Here is a 22,411-nt window from a genome sequence, read left to right on the forward strand (position 1 = left end):
CAGAATTGGGACTCAAGCCCATGCTTGTCCAGTTCCAAAGCCTGTGTTCTTATTCACTGACCTAGACCATCTCCACTGAAAATCCCCCGATCATCTCTCTCGGCATCATGATCTTAAAGATGGTAATGGGGCAATGACAGAAGCCCACTCACTCTCTCAAGAGCCCAGTTTGTATTTCCAACTCTCAAAGCAGGGTGTTCTTGTCCTCAGTGTGAAAGCACTGTCCAGATGGACCAGAAGGAAACCACAACACAAGGAAGGGCTCCTGGAGACTGAGAAGGAAGGGGTTCCTTACCCCATGCTTGTGTAGCCCCAGTGCCTGCTACACAAGTTATATTCAGTCACACCTCTTGCCACCCCAAACCCTCTCATACATCAATTCCCTTTCTTTGTCACAGCCTTGTCCCTATTTTGATTTGTGATCATCATCACAGGGCTCTGGACCGTCCCATAACTGACTTCAAACATGACCTAACAATCTAGTCAAATGGGCTTCCCTCTGCTCTAGAATAAAGAGAGACATCCCTTTTAAGGGAAGCAGTGGTAAAACCACCCCAAGTTTAAAGCCCAAATCAAAATATGTGAAATATTTTTCTTGACGTTCTCTACTGATCCTTTTTCTCCTGCTTTTTCTGACCAATTTTCGTAATTCTTGCAAATGTCTTAAGCACATCCTTCTTGAGCTTAACCGAGAGGTTAGTTTTTCTTCTCCTTTCTCTTACTCAATTATTGCAAAAGGAGTGGAAAGTGCCAATATTCCAAACATCACATTTTTGACTAAAAATGCTGGTCTGAGACCATTTATTGTCACACATTATATAATGACAAATTGCAATTAGCCATTCAACTCCATTCCATTTGACAAAGATTGCGGGTGCAGCTTTTAAGCAAGCCCTGGAAGAAATGAGCCATTGGTAGAAGTTTATAAAATTCTGTTTATAAACGCTGTTATATACTATAACAGTGAATGCTATTGTTCCCTGAAGATTTCCACTGAAGATGGTGTCTGGGTTTGTTACCAGTTTGCCTAAAGCTACCTTTAAAGTCTGGAATTTTTCCTAACTACTTACAGTGTCTTTATCGCAGAAGTAAGGGTCAAGTAATATGAACAAAATAAAGAAACAACAGATGAAAACTACTCACATCTGATTTTTCAAAGATGGGGATCTGATCATTGATATCAATAACATTGATCTCCACGTGACAGAGGGTTTTGAAATCTGAAAGGCAAAGTCATATGACAATAATTTTTCGTTAGAAATCATGCATTAAAATTAGAAATCTGCAAGAAAAGCATTGGCAAGGCAAGTGACAGCCACAGCCAGAATTCTGCTACTGACATGCAGTTTTTGTGGAAACAGAATTCTCTGCTCCCACCTGTACCCACAAGCAGGTCACCAAAAGGAGGCTGGAGAAAGCCCTGGAAGAAGTTCCTCTGGGCGCTCCAGGCACATGAACACATGCCCCTTCCTCGGTAAGGCTTGTCCTGATCAAGGCAGTTTGGGTTTTTTTCCTGTGAAGCAACCAACCTCTCTTTTCTAACTAGTGAAACTTTTGTAGCCTTCAAAGCCTAGTGCAAAACTGTCTTTCCAGAAAGCCTTCCCTGAATAGCCCAGCTAGCTGTCTTTCCTTCTCTGAACACTTCCAGTACTTACCATCCTGCTTCTCTGTCCTCTATGGTGGGAAAGTCGGGTGCCTGTTCCCTTTCCTCCAAATGAGGGAGGAAGTGTTACAGTTAGCCCTCTTCAAAAAGCCTGGCTATCCAGCCTGTAGGAGGTGAGAGGGGGTCAGAGGTAGCTGACCCTTTGGAACCCTTTGGGAAATAACACAGGCTTTGAGGGTGGGTTTGACTATTCAAATATCTGGTCAGAGAGAGCAGGTTCAACCTAGGTCCAAGAGGAACACAGAATACAGATGGAAATGGGGTGCCCAGGGAAATATCCAGAGTGAGGAACAACGTGACAGTTTCTTTTCTGGGGTCCCCATGGTTCTAAGCCATGATATATTATGTTGTATAATGGCTAAGACTCAGGGCTCTGGAGTCCCACTGTTAAAATCTGACTCTGTCACTTACCAGATGTGTAAGAGCTTGGTGTGTGTCACTCAAGGACTCTGTGCCTCAGTTAGTTTTTCTATAAAATGTTGATAACTGGGCACCTGGGTGGCTCAGTCAGTTGAGCATCCAACTTTTGATTTTGGCTCAAGTCATGATCCCAGGGTTATGGGATCGAGCCACGTGTCAGGCTCTGCACTGAGCGTGGAGGCTGCTTGGGATTCTCTCTCTTCCTCTGCCCCTCTCCCCCACTTGCACTAGAGAGCACTCTCTCTCTTAAATATAAATGAATGAATGAATGAATGAATGAATGAATGAAATGTCAATAACAACAGAACTGAGGTTCTTATCCCAATGCAAATCTTCAGCATTGTATCAGTGCTTTACCAGCATTACTCATTTCATCTTCAGGCTAATTTCATGACGTAAGTACTATCATCATTCTCATTTAGTTCACAAATGAGGACACCACAGGATAGAAAAGCTATGGGGCGCCTGGGTGGCGCAGTCGGTTAAGCGTCCGACTTCAGCCAGGTCACGATCTCGCCGTCCCTGAGTTCGAGCCCCGCGTCAGGCTCTGGGCTGATGGCTCAGAGCCTGGAGCCTGTTTCCGATTCTGTGTCTCCCTCTCTCTCTGCCCCTCCCCCGTTCATGCTCTGTCTCTCTCTGTCCCAAAAATAAATAAACGTTGAAAAAAAAAAAAAAAAAAAGAAAAGCTAGATAAGCTAACCGAGGTCACACACTAACTAGTGGTTGAGCCAGGATTCAAATCCATATGCTCCCTTTGCTCTCTCTGTCTGCTCTCCACCCTTCACCCTGCTCTGTGCCCTGGGAGGCTGACCTCAGAAACTAACTACATGGTGGACACCCTGGGTGCTGCCAATGGCAGCAGTGACAGGAGATGGGAAGAGGGGTGGGAGGACAGAAGTCGGGGGCAGTTCCCCTTTGCCAGCAGCCTCTCCTATAGGTACAAGTACAGGTCTTGCTCCTTCCGGGAATGTTCCCTTCCCTTACCCCTTCCCACCCCACCTCCGCCTCCGTGGAAGGCAGGCCGTCTGTTATGCTTCACACCTCCCATTGCTTTCCCTTAACCTTGCCTTCAACCTTTGCAAATAACCCCTTCTTTAAACTCTTCTTGGTTATTCTTTTTGAGGAACTGTTTGCTGCTAGGATCCTGACAAACACACTCAGGCATGAATAGTGTTCAAAGCACTGGACATGAGGCCAGGCTTGTGATCTAATAACATTCGAATTATAATGATGGATACTGATTAAAGCTGGGCTCAGTCCCTGGAATATTTGCAGACAACAAGAATAGCTAACATTGTGGTGGGGGGCGGGGCTGGTGCAGGGAGGATGGAGGAGGGGTGGTCTCAGGACCTGAACTTGCTGGCTCCTTGCTCTGCACAAACCTCAAGTTGGGCCAACAGTGAGCCAGGATTTTATGTAAAACTATGTTAATTAAGCCGAGTCTCTAGGCTAGAGTAGTGTACAATTGAATGTTTCATTCCAACAACACACATACACACATATATATTTATGAATAAATATATTTCATGATCTGGTCCACATTTTTGATATAGATGTACTCACGAACATAGAGAATTTGTAATCTGATTTCCACCTTATGCCCTTGCAGCCTCAAATTTCTTCAGGTCTCAATGCATTTGCAGATGGAATTTCTTCTCCTCTATAAGCCCTGCACTATTTTATAACTTGTCATATTCATCCTTCAAAACTCAGTTCAATGAAACCCCTTCCTTTAGAAAGCCTTACCTGCCCTCTCTCTCCACTGAGTCACTCATTTCCTTCATGGGCTACCTTGTACATGTTTCTTGTAATTTATTTATTCACATGTCCATCTCCTTTATCATGAAATGCTCCTTGAGGACAGACACTGTGTCTTATTCATCTATGTATCTTCAGTACCTTGAATGGTATCTTATGCAAGGTAAGCGCTCAATAACTATTTGCCAAAAGAATGGATGGCTAAAGGCGTGAAACTGTTAATTCATCATAGGAAGGGATGATTTATTATACTCACTTCTGCTGTACCTCTTAACATAATGCTAGGCATATATCAGGCCCTCAATATTTGCCAAATTACTAACTTCCAAAAAGTCTGTAGTAGAGGCCTATTAAACCCTAATTCTCTTCAGTATATCAATATCCATATAAAGGGGGAAAGGTGAAGAGTGGTGTCAAATGATGCTCTCTTCTCCTCTGTGCCTATATGATCTATGACTCCCAGCTCAACAGTTACTGAACTATTGGTCGTGTGACATTCGGTGCTAGTTAACTCAAAGAAAGATTCTTAACCTAGGAGTGTGTGTGCCCCTCAAATAAATCTGGCTATGAATACATGTGTTTTTGTATGTCTCTGCACACTTGTCTGAAAATGTGTGCGTTTCTTAGAGAATGCGCCGTTTTCATCAGAGTTTCAAAGGGTCCTGGGACTGACAAAGATTAAGAACCACTTGCTTTGAAATTGTACGGGAATAAGGAACAATGTCTCCTGGTGATATCACACGGCCAACTGGAAGCTGAGAGAAAACAGAACTCCCCCAAATGTATTGCTCCCCCACTTTCATACAATAGAGTCTTTGGAGTCTGAAAGGGAGAATAGAAAAATACAATTAATAGGCTGGTTCGTGATCACAGCAGCCATGAGAACGTGCCTTGCTGACTTCCAACAACAGGGAACTTAATTGACAATGGCCCTGCTGCTGTGCTTTGAAATCCATCAGCACGTTTGCACTGAGGCCTCACTTCCCATGGGCTGCCCCAGCCAGTGTCCGAGCAAGGCAGGCATGCCAAGGCAGGCATGTTCAAGGAGATCATAGACTCTTTTGATGGCTAACCTTGGACTCCTCAATGACCTTGGCCAACTTTTCATTTTTTCCTTTTTTTTTTTTTTTTTTTACTCTTAATGCTCTATGGTACTCCCACCAGCCTTCTTTCCTTCTCTCCTCCATTCAAGGTTAGGTTTGTATTGTGGTCTAATGGTTCTGATGCCTGAACTGTAACTCTGGCCTTTACCATGTTGGGCCAACTCCCTCTATGTTCCATGTGTGTTTTATAAAGGAAGGAAGAACTCTCAAATGGCATTCTGTAATACACCCAGGCATTAGAGCAGCTTAACAAATCGCAACTAGAAGGAAAACAGTATTTCACTTTTGACTGTGAACATGATACTAACCTTTGTCAGACACCTCTATTGTCAAATTGTACTGCGGAGTGTCTTGCTTCTTCAAGGACTGCCCAGCCAACTGGACCACTCCCGAGTAGGTTTGGACCAGGAAGAGTCCTTCCTTGGGAAGTTTGGGAATTTGATCCACAATTTTGTATACTAAAACACTGCTGGCAGTATTTTCTTCATCCATGTCATGGCCAATAAAAGTCCCAATATTGCTACCTGTGGAGAAGGAATAAAGTGAATCCATCCATTACAGGCTCTATTTAATCTACTGTATTAAAAAGGGTTTCACTGGATAAGCAGTTTCCTAGAAAGTGCTGTAAATAACTTTGAGTAGCAGACTAAAGTTCTTAGATTTATTTGGTTCTTCTCACTCTTTCCATAGTGTAGTACATCGAGGAGTATATTAGTCTGACAGGGCCAGCATAACAAAGTACCACAGGTTGGATAGATTTAGCAACAGAACTTTATTTTCTCACAGTTTCTGAAGGCTAAAGATCTGAGATCAAGATGTTAGCAGGGTTGGTTGGTTCTAAGACTTCTCTCCTTGGTTTCCAGATGTCTGTCTTCCCATGTCTTCACATAGCCAGTCCTCTGTACATGTCCGAGTCCAGATTTTCTCTTCTTAGAATGACACCATTCATATTAGATTAAGACCCACACTAATGGAAGCATTTCAACTTAACTACCTCTTTAACGAACCTAGTTCTAAATAATATTTCTCCTTTGACATACTGAGGATTTCACCATATGCGTTTTAGAGGGGACACAATTCAGCCCATAGCAAATAGTGTCCTACAAAAATTCATGTCCACCTGAAACCTCAAATGTGACCTTATTTGGAAATAGAGTCTTTGCAGATGTAACTAGTTAAGGATCTTGAGATGAAATCATCCTGAATTTAGAGTAGGCTAAATCCAGTGATTGCTGTTCTTATTAGAAGAAGGGAAGACACAAGACACACACAGAGGAGGTGGCCACGTGAAGGAGGAGGCAAAGACTAGAGTGACACCTTAAGCAGTCAAGGAATGCCAGGAGCCACCAGAAGCTAGAAGAGGCAAGAAAGAATTCCCTCATGGCTGGCACCTTGATTTTAGACTTCTAGCCTCCAGAACTGTGAGAGAATACATTTCTGTTGTTTGAAGGCACCAACTTTGTGGTCATTTGTTATGGCCCCCCTTGGACACTAATAGACAAGACAAATGGCGCAACGAAACAAGGCTGAGCCAACTGTGGCTTGCTTCTAAGCAACTTTATGCATTGGTTGCAGAGACTGACCCCACCCCAAAGATAACACAGGGCAAAGAACAGGCACACATCCCCCAGCTTGGTGCAGTTTATAGCCCCATGTATTTTATGCTAGTGAGTGTTTTGGTCCAGGGAGTTCCAGAAGTCAGAGGCTATGACTCACTGCTCCCTCTAGTTCTGAGTGAGTTCTAATAGGTTCTGGATCATCTTGCTCTGTGAAATGAGAACTGTGGGTTTCTCAACATGCAGTAAAAGTTCCATCTTGGGGCTAAAATTTGAATACATCCCAGTTGTGGAGTTAAGTTTTACCCCTTCCCCAATCAATCTGCATCAACTGACTTACATGGAAATTTAGAGATTTTTTTTTGACAGGAGAGGTAGAGAAGTATGTATGTTTTGTCTATAATGGAACCAGACACATGTAGATGTGTCTCATGGGCTGGGGAGGGGGCATTATGATCTACAGGGCATAGGCAAATATTTATCTAATATGGCAGTAGCTGCTATTTCTGAGTCCATTATAACCAAGTCACCTTTGTGGCATACATCTGCCCTTAAAAATATGTGTGTTGGAATGAAAGAGTATCTTACTAAATTCTGTGATCCTTTGTGGTCTGAGCAGCCCTGCCTTGGACCTTTCCTCTCAGCAAGTAAGTGTAACACAGAGGACACTGTTCTTCTCCCACCCCACAGGAAAATTCCAGCTGTCAGAGTCACCATGAGGACTATCAACATCAGTGACTGGGGAAATTCCAGCAGAGGATGCTACTTAGTGGGAGCAGAGAACGTTTTGGGTGGGCCAGAAGTAAAAGGAGGGCCATGTCTCTGAGTGACAAAGGGGCAGGTGGCAGCCTGAATTGATTCAGAGGTATATACAGCATCTCTTGGGGCACTCAGAAATAGTTGAGGCAGGTGGGGCAGGGAGGTGGGGCTTTTACGAGAAACGAAATTTCCTGTATGAGCACATAGAACTTGGTAACGAGTGGGATTTCAGAATTAATATTGGCATTGCTAAAACTTGGGGACATGAGTCCTACGAGATTTTGGCTAATAAAAGACACTAAAGATACTAAATCTTTGTTTAGGCTAAATATAGAGAACAGACTCAATCTGTGCTGATTTATAAGAATTCCTGGCCCATCACATCCACCATTTGAAACCTTGTGAAATATAGCTACAAAATAAATTCTCACCTTTAGAGAAGCAAATATCCCCTGGGCCCCTGAACAGTTTATTCTACCAACAGTGAGTTCTTCACCAGTCTCAGAAAGCTAGTACTATCCTCTTCCCAAAGGTAGGCAGCTTTTAAAATTGTTCCCAATGACCTCTCCCATATTAATGCCCTGGTGTAACCCCCACCTCTTGAATGTGGGTTGGGCCTAGTGACTCACTTCTAATGAATGGAATATGGTAAAATGATGGATGTCACCTCAGGGATTAGATTATAAAAATACTGGCTTTCATCTTGGTCACCATTTTTCGAGCTCTCACTGCCCCCCACACCCAAGCTTCCCCTCTGAATCAAAGGTACCCAACTGAGCTACACTCTGATTCCTGACTCACAGAAACTTTGATATAATAAATATTTGTTTGAAACTGTGAAGTTTGGGGGACATTTGTTATGTAGCAATAGACAACTAATACACTAAATGTTAGGCCCTAAACAAAAAAACTTGAGTGATCATCTGGAAAGTTCTTCAAAGATCCTCTACCTTCATTTAGCATCACAGACCAGAAATTTGGGAGGTTTTCAAAAAGGGTGATGCCACAAGTATTTCTTGGCTATTGTAATACATTTCATTCTTACACAACTGTCACTGTTGGAAGATTCTTCCTTATAATTAACTAAAATCCTTCAAGCTGTCATTTAACCCTTCCTACTGCAGCAAGAATTAGAATAAATGAAAAAAAGAGGACCTGAGCAGAACACACAGACAATAGGTAACCTATATAGGACTCCTGACAGCAAGAAAAGAAAAAAACAAAACAAAACTATGAGCAGTGAGCAAATAAGCCACAGGAGCAGTACTCATCAAGCTGCCAGAACGGCACCCACTGTGCCAAAAATGTGTAGCAAGAAGAGTAGAGAGATCAAAAGAAAATGGTAAGAAGGTCCACAAGGTATAGGAGGGTCTGCTTACAAGGACAGCAAGGCCCTAGGAGTGGCAGTCTAATCTTGCACAAAACAACAGACAAAAACATTTCAAGAAATGCCAGCCTGTGGCACAAACACAGACACTCAGATCAATGGAAGAGAATAGAGAACCCAGAAATGGACCCACAAACGTATGGCCAACTAATCTTTGACAAAGCAGGAAAGAATATCCAGTGGGATAAAGATGGTCTCTTCAGCAAATGGTGCTGGGAAAACTGGAGAGTGACATGAAGAAAAATGAACCTGGACCACTATCTTACACCATACACAAAAATAAACTCAAAATGGATGAAAGACCTAAACGTAAGACAAGAAGTCATCCAAATCCTCAAGAAGAAAGCAAGCAAAAACCTCTTTGACCTCGGCTGCAGCAACTTCTTACTCAACATTTCTCCAGAGGCAGGGAAACAAAAGCAAAAATGAACTATTGGGACTTCATCAAAATAAAAACCTTCTGCACAGCAAAGGAAACAATCAGCAAAATCAAAAGGCAACTGATGGAATGGGAGAAGATATTTGCAAATGACATATCGGATAAAGGGTTAGTATCCAAAATCTATACAGAACTTATCAAACTCAACACCCAAAAAACAAATAATCTAGTGAGGAAACAGGCAAAAGACATGAATAGACACTTCTCCAAAGAAAACATCCAGATGGCCAACCGACACATGAAAAACTGCTCAACATCACTCATCATCAGGGAAATACAAATCAAAACCACCATGAGATACAACCTTACACCTGTCAGAATGGCTAACATTAACAACTCAGGCAACAACAATTTTATTTCAATAAATAAAATTTAAAGAAAGTATCTTTTAGGGAAATACAAATCAAAACCACAATGAGATACCACCTTACATCTGTCAGAATGGCTAACATTAACAACTCAGGCAACAACAGACTTTGGCAAGGATGCTGAGAAAGAGGAACCCTTTTGCACTGCTGGTGGGAATGCAAACTGGTGCAGTCACTCTGGAAAACAGTGGAGGTTCCTCAAAAAATTAAACATAGAACTACCCTATGACCCAGCAATTGCACTACTAGGTATTTATCCAAGGGATACAGGTGTGCTGTTTTGAAGGGACACAGGCACCCCAATGTTTATGGCAGCACTATCAACAATAGCCAAAGTATGGAAAGAGCCCAAATGTCCATTGATGGATGAGTGGATAAAGAAGATGTGGTATATATATACAATGGAGTATTACTCAGCAATCAAAAAGAATGAAATATTGCCATTTGCAACTATGTGGATGAAACTAGAGGGTATTATGCTAAGTGAAATTAGTCAGCCAGAGAAAGATAAATATCATATGACTTCACTCATATGAGGACTTTAAGACACAGAACAGATGAACATAAGGGAAGGGGAGCAAAAATAATATAAAAACAGGGAGGGGGAAAAACCATAAGAGACTCTTAAATATGGAGAACAAACTGAGGGTTACTGGATGGGTTGGGGGAGGGGGGGATGGGCTAAATGGGTAAGGGACATTAAGGAATCTACTCCTGAAATCATTGTTGCACTAGATGCTAACTAATTTGGATATAAATTTATATTAATTTTTTTTTCAACTTTTTTTTAATTTATTTTTGGGACAGAGAGAGACAGAGCATGAACGGGGGAGGGGCAGAGAGAGAGGGAGACACAGAATCGGAAACAGGCTCCAGGCTCCGAGCCATCAGCCCAGAGCCTGACGCGGGGCTTGAACTCACGGACTGCGAGATCGTGACCTGGCTGAAGTCGGATGCCTAACCGACTGTGCCACCCAGGCGCCCCTAATTTGGATATAAATTTAAAAAATAAAATTAAAAAGAAAGGAAGAAAGAAAGGAATAAAAAGAAAGAAAGAAAGAAAGAAAGAAAGAAAGAAAGAAAGAAAGAAAGAAAGAAAGAAATGCCAGCCTGTTCAACCAATGGGCTCATTACCATGGGGTAATAGACAAGCATTGTGCTAAATCCAGGGAAGTCCTAAAACTCCCAGAAATCAGGGGTACCCGGGTGGCTCAGTCAGTTAAACATCCAACTCTTGGTTTCAGCTCAGGTCATGATCTTGTGGTTTGTGAATTTGAGCTCCGCATTGGGTTCCATGCTAACAGCACAGAGCCGGCTTGGGACTCTCTCCCCCTCTTTCTCTGCCCCTCCCATGCATGTGCTCTTTCTCTTCCTCTCTAAAAATAAATAAAGCTAAAAAAAAACCTCCCAGACATCATAATGTTCTCCCAGCAGTTGTCCTCTGTACAAAACCAAAGCTATCATTCAACACAGTGAAAAGAAACAAAGCAAATTGAGAACGAAAGGACAAAAATAGGTAGGACTTGAGCTTCATCTACCATCTTCCTGAACAATTATTTGATTCCTAGAGAGGGAGAATCAAGGGTCAAAAGCCAACTTGCATTCGTAGTGCTTACTTATTGTAAGGTATCTGACATTGGATGTAAATGATCATTTAAATCATTTAGCAAGTTTGACGAGATTTTATCGGATTGTCAGAAGGGCAAATAAGAATTGATGGGACAACCTTGTACATGAGATAACCTTATATATGTATACAGGATCCTGGCATCCATAAATGGTTATGATAATAGCGGTAGTTGGTAGTAGTAAATGGGTAGTAGTAGTAGCAATATAGTGGTGGTCGTAGTCATAAAACTCCAGTTTCAGAGCACCACCCACATACGTTTGAGCCAAAATACTGTACCTATGGGAGTCCAAAGTGTATTCAATCTCTGCGCTGTGTTAGACATGGACAACCGATCCCCGACCAGGCTTACCTGCCCACCCACCACCTGGTAGAGAGGAGAAAGGGCTTACAGAGGTAATATATGGTGGAGAGTTACACAGCTTCGAACAGCTCTCTTTTCTTACCTATATCTTCATTCTCCTGGACCTCAAATACGGTCACCGCAGATGGACATGTAGGTGGATTATCATTAATGTCTTTCACTTTTACACGAATTTGCAGTGGGAAGGCAAGCGGTTTTCCCATCTCATCCTTTGCCACGGCATAAAAAACATACTACAACAGGAAGATCAGTGTTAAGACAGGACTCCTCCATCATCCCCTTTAAAAGGCAGAGGAAACAGCTTGGATTTACCCCTTTATTTTCAATTTACTTAGAGCTGGAAGACGAGAAAAAATGAAATGAGTTGGATCTGTGGGCGTGCTCTCATGTCTTTGAGAGAAATAATATACTGGGGTCCAGAACACGGTTTGGGGCTCTGGTTGTCGTTGTTTTTATGTAAAATCGATTCTGCATTTAGTTGTCTGTAGGCACTGGACTCCGTCTTGCTATCTGTGAAACTCCTCCCAGACTTACTCACCGAATCCTTTTCTTCACGGTCCAAGGGCTGAGTCACATAAATACCTCCTTCCTGGTCAATTGAAAACGGTAAAGTTGACAGCTTCTCCTTTTCAACTAAGGAGTATTGTGCACCTGGCTCATTCCACTGCACCTACAGGGCCCAGGGTGAATTGCGAGAAAAGATAGATCAGGACCAAGAGAACCAGAAAGGAATAAACAATTTTCCGGTTTTCAATTTGAAATTTCTGACGATCTTGTTTTTATGTCTGCGTTTTCCTAGAACTACTTCATACTCAACCAAAATTAAGCCTTTTGTTTTCTTGTTTTACCAAGTTACATTGCTCAAAAAAAAGCACACAGGGGTGTTTTTCTTCTCTAAAGCAGGTCTTTGTGAATCTTTAAAGAATTTGTGGGTTGCTCCTTTGGAGGTCTGACCATGGAGACTTCATATCCATGAAACATTAGTTCAAGAAACAAAATGTACTTTGCAGCTGGTACTATCTGAGAACAAATCCGTGACATAGGACAAGTTTCTGAAACTCAACAATGGCAATGATAAAAGCAGTAGGAGACACTCTAAACTATTCTCCATGCCATTATTTAAGTAAGACAAATAGTACATAAATAAAGCACATTCATCCCCTAAATATTTAGTCTTAGAGACTCCAAAGACAAGAATAACTGCCAACTCCTAGTGTTGTTCGTAAACAACTTGGCAAAAAATAAACTGAATGGTAAGATCAGTCAACTTGCTAGAGACACAGCCTGGCCTCTCTGACATTCTAATACTTATAATAACACCTACAGAGGATCTGCCACATGCCAGACACAATTCTAAACACTCTTATGTACGATTTCATTAAATTTTCAAAGAGCCCCATGAGGTGGAGAGGTAGAGACTATTATACCCATTTTATAAGTGAGGAAGCCAGGGCACAATGTCTACGGCTATGAGAAATTTCTCTATGGCTATGAGAAATTTCCAGACTAAACTATTCTCTCAGACCAGCTTGGGAAGGGTATCAAGGAACCACCCTTGCCCCTTGTTAGCTATTTAAACACCACCCTCCTGTCAAGCCAAAGACCATGTTCTTGGTTCTAAGAGAGCTCCCCTTGTGTCCTAAAAATTCAGTCTGACTTCTTTTCTCTTGAGCTGTTCCCTCTACTCTTCTTCCTGGGTCTCAAGACACCCAAAGCACTTTCCCCAGGCCTGGGTATTAGGTGCAGCACCTCGAATTTCTTTACATTGACAGCCCTGAGAACAAATAAACACGTGTGCTCTTTTTAGCATTTCTAAGTCCTTGTGGGGATAACCTACATAATAAATAAGACTTTTAGTAAAGGCCCCAAGTCTGAAATTTGCATGGCTGTGAGTCCTGACACATTTTCTTAGCTGATAAAGCAGAATATCTCTTGCTTTCATTCTTTTTTTTCACCCCGAAGGTGAAGTTCATTAATTCAATATTTCAATAAATAAAAATCCTTTTAAGATTGACAATAGGTATGATGGGATGGGCCATTCCAGGACCTCTTAACAACATCATTCAGAAAAATATCTTAGGGGAACTACAGACTGAGACTCATAATATTAAAACCTTTTATCCATGTTCACAAATACTGTTGCTGAGTTACTCTTCACAACAACAAGAGAGGTATTATTATCCCCATTTTATTGAAGAGGAGCTGGGGCTCAGAGGAGTTAAATGGCTTATTCATGATCAGTCATTAAAATAATGGAGGAGGCATGTGGTTTTGGTTATCTGCTTCAAAATCTAGTGCTCTCTCACTAACCCACAGTTTTCACGTCAAGGAACCCCCTGATCTTACAGAAAATATCAGATCTGGGTGGACCTGAAGGTGGATTTCCAGGATCTAAGGTAGGAGGGGACCCAGGGTAAGAGCACCAACCACAGAGGTGGGAAGAGGGGGGGACATTTGAATGAAGAGTAGAGGCACATATAGGAGATGGAATCGCAGGAGGGTGGTCTCCAAGAGTACAGGTTGCCTACTTGACTCCTACTCTTGGCCAGTCCTGTGTCTGTCCCTCAGTCTATGATGGGATGAGTCTATTGGATAGAGATTTTCTCACAAGAATAAGAAGCAGTCTTTCAAAAATATTTGCAACTGCTATTCAAATCATGTATATTAGTAGTATCTACTTGGAAGGGAAGGTGAGTACAATTCTTTTTTAAAGCTTGTGTATGTGTGTGTATGTGTGTGTATCTGAATCCAAGTTGGTAAAGTCCAGGGTTTACCCAAGATAATAAACTAATAAACTCCAGAGACTCAGGGCCAGAGACTTTGTCTATTTAGTTTGTTTTATAATTATGCTATGTAAAAATGTACCCAATAAATATATCAGTGAAGACCATGACAGAGGGCCTCTACAAAGTGAGGCCATTTATCTCATTGTCTTGAGGGGTGCCTGGGTGGTTCAGTTGGTTGAGCATCTGACTTTGGCTCAAGTCATGATCTTGCAGTTTGTGGGTTCAAGCCCTGTGTCAGGCTCTGTGCTGACAGCTCAGAGCCTGGAGCCTGCTTCAGATTCTGTGTCCATGTCTGTGTCTGTGTCCCTTGCTTGCACTCTCTCTCTCTCCCTCTCTCCCTCTCCCTCTCAAAAATAAATAAATAAACTAAAAAAGAAAGTTATCTCGTAGTCTGGAGACATTCCTTGGGCACTACCTGAGTGATTTTGATGGGGTGAGGATCAGTTGAGTTTTCTACAATCTCCACAGGCTCTGGTGCTTTCCAAATATTCTCCTTCACCATAATGTTCACAGATGTGCTGTCACTGAAGGAATGATCATTCTGGCCTCCCATGTCCTTCACTGAGACCACCAGTCTGTAGGAAGGATTCTTAATGGGATCCAATTCCCGAGATCCTATGAGAAGTAGGAGAGAAGAGAAAAGGAAATGTCTCCAAGGGTAACACAGATCTAGGTCCCTCTTCCTGACTCAGTCTTTTGAGGGCATCATTTGACTTACCTTCTAGGGTAAGGGAAATTGCCCCTGTTTTGTTGTTGATCTGAAAGTACATGACATCATTGATCTTGGGAAGCTGGATGATAATTTCATAAATAAGCTGACCATTGGGAGTAGTTGGGTCATCCAGGTCTGTAGCATTGACATACATGAAGGGTTTTCCTGTTTAACAAAATATATCCAGAGAGGAAAAATATGTTAATTGAAATCCAAACCAACCATAGCCACTTTTATCTTCTAAGAGGCAGAGATAGGATGGGGGAAGGTACCATAATTTATACCAGTGGGGAAATATATCTTTACTCTGCTTCCTTCCCCTAGGATGGGGTTTCTTGAAGTATGGTCCAGGGACTTGTAGGGGTCTTTGAGATTATTTTAGGTTTGATGGAGTCATGCACATGTAAAAGATCCAGTCAAGCACAAGATAATTTGATGGATTTTAGCATAAAGGAGTATCAAAAAAAAGGCTTTGGTATAGTTTCAGATTTCACATTGTCACCAGCCTTTAAGAAACCACCACTTGTTGAGTTCTGGTGTAGTATCAAAGAATATCCACAGTTATCTGAGGATGTTATTACAATACTCCTCCCTTCTCCAACTGCATATCTGTGTGGGGCCTGTTTTTCTTCATATGATTCAACTAAAACAGCCTATAGCAACAGAATGGGTGCAGAAAAGGACACAAGAATCCAACTGCTTTCAGTTAATTAATCCAGTTATTAAAAAGATGTGCAAAGATTAAAACAAAGCTATTCTTAATAATTCCTTTTGTCCTTAAAAATAGCTATTTTCATTAAAATATGTTTATTATTACTTACAATGAATTAATTTTTTAAATTTCTAATATGGTAAATATTGGTAATCAGTGATGTCCTAGAGCCAGCTCTTGAAAGCCAATGGTTGAATTTCCAGAAACTTTGTGAACCAATTATTAACACCACTGGTACCTTAAAATAAGCCATGTTGGGAGTATTGATACCACAGAAATTGGAAAATGTTACAAATCAGGGCTTCTCCCCTCAGAAAGATAGCTATTAAACATTTACCAGCACATCACTGGATATAATCCACATATTCAAAAGATTTTTGGAGTTGTTAATAATTTTTAAAAGAACACAGGAGCCCTGAGACCAAAAATTTTGGGAACCACTGATCTAGAAGACCCTATTGGTGAAGAGAGAAAGGGTAAGACTTAGAAGATTCTTGGGGTGCCTGGGTGGCTCATTTGGTTAAGCGTCCGACTTTGGCTCAGGTCATGATCTCACAGTTTGTGGGTTCAAGCCCCGCATCGGGCTCGTGCTGACAGCTCAGAGCCTGGAGCCTACTTCCGATTCTGTGTCTCCCTCTCTCTCTGTCCCTCCCCTGCTCATGCTCTGTCTCTCTCTGTCTCAAAAATAAATAAAACATTAAAAAAAATTTTTTAATTAAAAAAAAGAAGATTCTTATTTAGCAGAATTCATAAGTGAGTCTTTGGTTGTGGTCTCAGGGACAGAAAGTGAAATTGCTGCACATGATAAAGTGGAAGAAATGTTCTTCCTGAGTTACTAGAAGTGGCACTGAAGAAAGAGATACAAGATTAAGTAACACAGAGGGAAACTTGACATTGAGTTGGTGGAAATGGCCAAGAGTCTTTATGAAAACTCAGAAGTCTAATATTCACATTTGTTTTCTTCATATTCATATTATGGTATAATGCTCCTTCATCTCCCCAAATCTTCAATAATGCCTTGATGAGGGGCTTTAACGTAAATGAAGGGTAGAAGCATAGTGAAGGGATGGACTGTAAGCAGGAGTTGCAAGTAAGAGAAAAAACAGAACTGGGAGCCAGTAGTGACCATAAGCGTGTAGATTTCTGGGAGAATGTAAGAGACTGAGCTCACTTCCCTAGAGTATTCTTGAGTGTCTCAGAGCTCTAAGGTATTCTTTTTTTTATATAGTTTTTTGTTTGTTTGTTTATTTATTTATTTATTTATTTTGAGAGAGAGAGAGAGACAGAGAGCAAGTGGGGGAGGGGTAGACAGAAAGGGGCAGAGAGAGAGAGTCCCAAGCAGGCTCCTGCACTGCCAGTGCAGAACCCAACATGGGGCTTGAACCCACGAACCATGAACTCATGACCCGAGCCAAAACCAGGAGTCAGATGCTCAACCAACTGAGTCACCAGGTGCTCCCAGCTCTAAGGTGTTCTAAAGCTCATTCTAGAATCACAGTTCTCAACTGGAGAGATTTTGTCCCCCAGGTGACATTTGGCAATGTCTGAAGGCATCTTTATTGTCACAGCTTGGGGAGAGGGGTTGCTAACAGCATCTCGTGAGTAGATGGCAGGGATGCTGCTAAACATCCTAACATGCACAGAACAGCCCCTGACAAAAAGAGGATTATCAGGTCCAAGATGTCAGTAGTGCCAAAGCTGAGAAACCATGTCTTAGAGCAATGGAGATAATAAACTAACTCCTAGGTGACTGTTGTGAAATTTAAATATGTCAGGAAGTGCTTAATGAGTGATGGCCGCAGCTGTTAGCCATACAAATCTGCTCCTTCTGCCTGGTATTCTTCTACCTTTCCATAAATATCTCCAGACTCCTGCCTTTTACCTGGACGAGAATTCTGTCTTACTGAGCCTTCATAGTTTGGCTGGAGAAACGTGGGTCGATTGTCATTGATGTCCTTCACTTCTATGGTGATGGGAACTGGGCCCTCCACTGTGGCTCCATAAGCATCCAGGGTGGAGACCTGATGTAGAAAGGAAAAGGAAACCACCGTGAGGAGTCTGAACTTCATATGACACACTCAAAAGTCAGTTGAAGGAAATTAGACGTCAAAGATCCAATAGCCTTGTGACACCCATAAAAGCCCTATATTGGGAGGTACTAAAACAGGGACCCTATCAGTTAAATCTGGCTAATCATGACTTTGTTCTTCCAGCAGTAGGGTATACTGGACACTAGACGTGCTTCTTTTCTAAATAGTTGGAGTCAGTTAGATAAGAACACTTTGACCCTTAAGGCTGTGGAAGTGTCATGTCCTCTTACAGAGCATTTTAGTGGTCAACCTGCAAAGCCAACAGATGTTACCAGACAGGAAGCTTTTGCTTGTTCTTTTTTTTCCTACAGTTAGCTCTCTGCCATTCCCATGTATTCAGCTACAAACCATGAAAAACTAAGGAGGACAAAGAGGGAGAAGTTATCTTTAGTCAGATCCTCTGACCACTGGTTACTTCTGCTTCTTGCAAGGCCCACAGGAGGTCTGTCCTAGCACTGATGCTGCCTTCTCTGTGGATCCAGAACCCACACAACAACCAAAGGAAGATACCAGTGGAATATCAGAGAAGGGTTGGCTTGGTTTTGATCCAGGTACTTGAGCATGGCCATGCTTGGGCAAGTAATGCTTTCTGAGGGCCTTGGCAATTTAAATTGGGTTGCTCTGGTTAAAAAGCCTGAAGAAAAGGGTATCTTTGCCATACCCAAAGGGGTATCCCTTTGTTGTTGGTAAAAAATTGACAAATGAGGTTTGCAAAGCATGACATTAATGTCAAAAGAGCCGTAACAGGATTCTGTGAAAGAAATGCAGGTGCCAGTGATTCTTCTAAGATAAAAGATGTTCAGAGAGGTTGGAGTTAGATTCCTTTGTCTGGTTTCAATTCACCTGGAGTTTGTGAACAGCTCTTGTTTCTCTATCCAGGGCTTTGTTATGATACAAAAGTCCATCTGGTTGTATCTGAAATATGCCATCTGTCTCTCCAGTTAGTTTGAAAGTCACAGCAGGAGGATTGGCCTTAAACTGGGGAAGAAAGCAAAAATCAGATTAGGTTGTAAGGAAAAAACAATGTTGTAGAATTTGTAGAAAAGGTGACGTTTTCATTTGTACAATCACTAAATAAGATCTGAGCTTTTAAAGTGGTGCATTCTAAAAGTTTGCTCTGGGTGGCTCAGTTGGTTAGGCATCAAACTTGTGATCAAGTCATGATCTTGTGGTTCATGGGTTTGAGCCCCATGTTAGGTTCTGCGCTGAGAGCTCAGAGCCTAGAGCCTGCTTCCAATTCCGTGTCTCCCTCACTCTCTGTGCCTTCCTGGCTTACACTCTGTTTCTCTCTCTCTCTCTCTCAAAAATAAATAAACATTAAAATAAATAAATAAATAAATGTCCACTTGAATATTAACTATCTTTTAAAATACATTTCCTCAAGAAACAATGTATGATATAATTTAACACGTTGATAAAAGCAAATTGATGCTTTAAATTGTGGCTGTAGTTAGATGAGATTTTTCTGAGAATATCTGAAAGCTATAACATTACCAGCTTCTTTTTTTTTTTTAAGTTTATTCATTTATTTTGAGAGGGAGAGAGAGCACAAGTGGGTAAGGGGCAGAGAGAGGGAGAGAGAGAAAATCCCAAGCAGACTTTTCACCACCAGTGCAGAGCCTGACACAGGGCTCGAACCCACAAACTGTGAGATCATGACCTGAGCCAAAGTCAGACACTTAACCAACTGAGCCACCCAGGTGCCCTAACATTATCGGCTTCTAAATGGGTGATGGGCATTGAGGAGAGCACTTGTTGGGATGAGCACTGGGTGTTGTATGTAAGCGGTGAACCACGGGAATCTACCCCCAAAACCAAGAGCACACTGCACACACTGTATGTTAGCCAATTTGGCGATAAATTATACTAAAAAAAAGAAAAGAAACATTAAAAGGGATAACGTGATTTCTAAGATTAAAAAAAGATGTCATTTGGTTCTTCTAAACATTATGACAAAGGTTAAGAGACACTTGAATGTTAAGAAAGCAATTTAAAAGTGGCTTCAACTTGATAAAATTCTATATGACAATCCTAATTGATTTTTCAGAAGTGAAGAAAATATCAGTAATTATTCATGGAATAGTTATAGCACTTTTAAGACCACAAGAATAGAAATTTCATGGGATCCCTGGGTTGCTCAGTCAGTTAGGAGTCCAACTATGGTTCAGGTCATGATCTTATGATTCATGGGTTTGAGCCCCACATCAGACTGTGCTGGCAGCTCAGAGCCTGGAGCCTGCTTCCGATTCTGTGTCTCCCTCTCTCTCTGCCCCTCCCATGCTCAGCACATGCTCTGTCTCTCTCTGTCTCAAAAGTAAATAAACATTTAAAAAAATAAATAATAAATTTTTTTTAAGAATTAAATTTTAAAAAATTGAAAATTCACGTATAATATAATGGATTTCAAAGGAAAGCCAGAGTAGCCATATTTCATCAGACAAACTAGATATTAAAACAAAGCCTGTAACAAGAGATGAAGTGTATTATGTCATAATTAAGGGGTCTATCCACCAAGGAGATCTAACAACTGTAAATATATATGACCCCAACTTGGAACACCCAAATATATAAATTAATTAGCACAAACAGAAAGAAACTCATTGATAATAATACCATAACAGTAGGGGACTTTAACATCCCACTTATAGCAATGGACAGATCATCTAAGCAGAAAAATCAACAAGGAAACAATGGCTTTTAATGACATACTGCACCTGATGGACTTAATAGATATATTCAGAACATTTCATCCTAAAGTAGAATTCACATTCTTCCCAGTACACATGGAATACTCTCCAGAATAGATCAGAATAGATCACATACTAGGTCACAAATCAGCCCTCAACAAGTACAGAAAGATCAATATCATATCATGCATATTTTCAGACCACAAAACTATGAAACTTGAAATCAATCACAAGAAAAAATTTGGAAAGACCACAAATTCTTGGAGGTTAAACATCCTACTAAAGAATGAATGGCTTAACCAAGAAATTAAAAAGGAAATTAAAAAGTATATGGAAGCCAATGAAAATGAAAACACAACAGTCCAAAACCTCTGGAAGCAGCAAAGGCAGTCTAAGGAGGAAGTACATAGCAATCCAGGCCTTCCTAAAGAAGGAAGAAAGGTCTCAAAAACACAACCCAGCCACACAACTGAAAGATCTGGGAAAACAACAGCAAATGAAGCCCAAAACCAGCAGAAGAAGGGAAATAATAATAAAGATTAGAGCAGAAATCAATGATACGGAAATCGAAAAAACAATAGAACAGATCAACAAAACTAGGAGCTGTTTCCTTGAAAAAATTAACAGAATTGATAAACCTCTAGCCAGATTTATCAAAAAGAAAAAGGACCCAAATAATGAATGAAAGAGGAAAGATTACAATCAACACTGCAGAAATACAAACAATAAAAAAGAACATTATGAGCAATTAATATGCCAACAAATTGTCAATATGGAAGAAATGGACATATTCCTAGAAACATAAACTACCAAAACTGAAACAGGAAGAAGTAGAAAATTTGAGGGGGCACTTAGGTGACTCAGTCAGTTAAGCACCTAACTTTGGCACATGTCATGATCTCATGGTTTGTGAGTTCGAGCCCAGCATCAGGCTGTCGGCTGTCAGCACAGAGCCTGCTTCAGATCCTCTGTCTCCCTATCTCTCTTTCTCTCAAAAATAAATAAACATTAAAAAAAATTTTTAAGAAAATTTGAACAGACCCATAATCAGTCAACTAACTGAATCAGTAATTAAAAATCTCCCAACAAACAAGAGTACAGGGCTGGATGACTTCCCAGGGAAATTCTACCGAACATTCAAGGAAGAGTTAATACCTATTCTTTTGAAGCTATTCTAAAAAAAAAAAGAAAAAAGAAAAAAAAGAAAAGAAATGGAAGGAAAACTTCCAAACTCATTCTATGAGGTCAGCATTACCTTGGTATTCCAAAACCGACAAAGATCCCACTAAAAAGAAGAATTACAGACCAATCTCCCTGATGAACATGGATGCAAAAATTCTCAACATGATACTAGCCCACCAAATCCAACAACACATTAAAAGCATTATTCACCATGATCAAGTGGGATTTATTCCTTGGCTGTGGTGGTGGTTCAATATCCACAAATCAATTAACATGATACATCACATTAATAAAAGAAAAGGTGGGGCGCCTGGGTGGCACAATCGGTTAAGCGTCCGACTTCAGCCAGGTCACGATCTCGCCGTCCGTGAGTTCGAGCCCCGCGTCAGGCTCTGGGCTGATGGCTCAGAGCCTGGAGCCTGTTTCCGATTCTGTGTCTCCCTCTCTCTCTGACCCTCCCCCATTCATGCTGTGTCTCTCTCTGTCCCAAAAATAAATAAACGTTGAAAAAAAAAATAAATAAAAAATAAATAAATAAAAGAAAAGGTAAGAACCACATGATCCTCTCAATAGATGCAGAAAAAGCATTTGACAAAATATAGCATCCTTTCTTGATAAAAACCCTCAAGAAAGTCAGGGTAGAAGGAACACACCTCAAGATCATAAAGGCCATATATGAAAACCCACAGCTAAAATTATCCTCAATGGGGAAAAACTGAGAGCTTTCCCCTTAAGGTCAGGAACATGAAAAGGGTGTCCACTATTATCACTGTTATTCAACATAGTGTTGGACGTTCT

The 22,411-nt window shown here is 41.1% G+C and overlaps 1 protein-coding gene across 2 annotated transcripts in view; it reads right to left on the reverse strand.

Annotated features, from left to right (window-relative positions):
* The window catches only part of CDH17 (cadherin 17), a 113,661-nt gene that overhangs the window by 24,366 nt on the left and 66,884 nt on the right, over positions 1–22,411 (reverse strand). For both annotated transcript variants that reach the window (XM_047842399.1, XM_047842398.1), the window contains exons 4-11: positions 18,588–18,722; positions 17,537–17,675; positions 14,949–15,107; positions 14,646–14,845; positions 11,983–12,114; positions 11,527–11,677; positions 5,253–5,468; positions 1,144–1,220 (exon numbers count right to left, since the gene is read on the reverse strand). In XM_047842399.1, the coding sequence (XP_047698355.1) occupies positions 1,144–1,220; positions 5,253–5,468; positions 11,527–11,677; positions 11,983–12,114; positions 14,646–14,845; positions 14,949–15,107; positions 17,537–17,675; positions 18,588–18,722 (1,209 nt within the window). The remainder of the gene's footprint in view (positions 1–1,143; positions 1,221–5,252; positions 5,469–11,526; positions 11,678–11,982; positions 12,115–14,645; positions 14,846–14,948; positions 15,108–17,536; positions 17,676–18,587; positions 18,723–22,411) is intronic.

The sequence above is a fragment of the Prionailurus viverrinus genome, chromosome F2 (assembly GCF_022837055.1).
Source record: "Prionailurus viverrinus isolate Anna chromosome F2, UM_Priviv_1.0, whole genome shotgun sequence".
In the NCBI taxonomy this organism is placed as follows: Eukaryota; Metazoa; Chordata; class Mammalia; order Carnivora; family Felidae; genus Prionailurus; species Prionailurus viverrinus.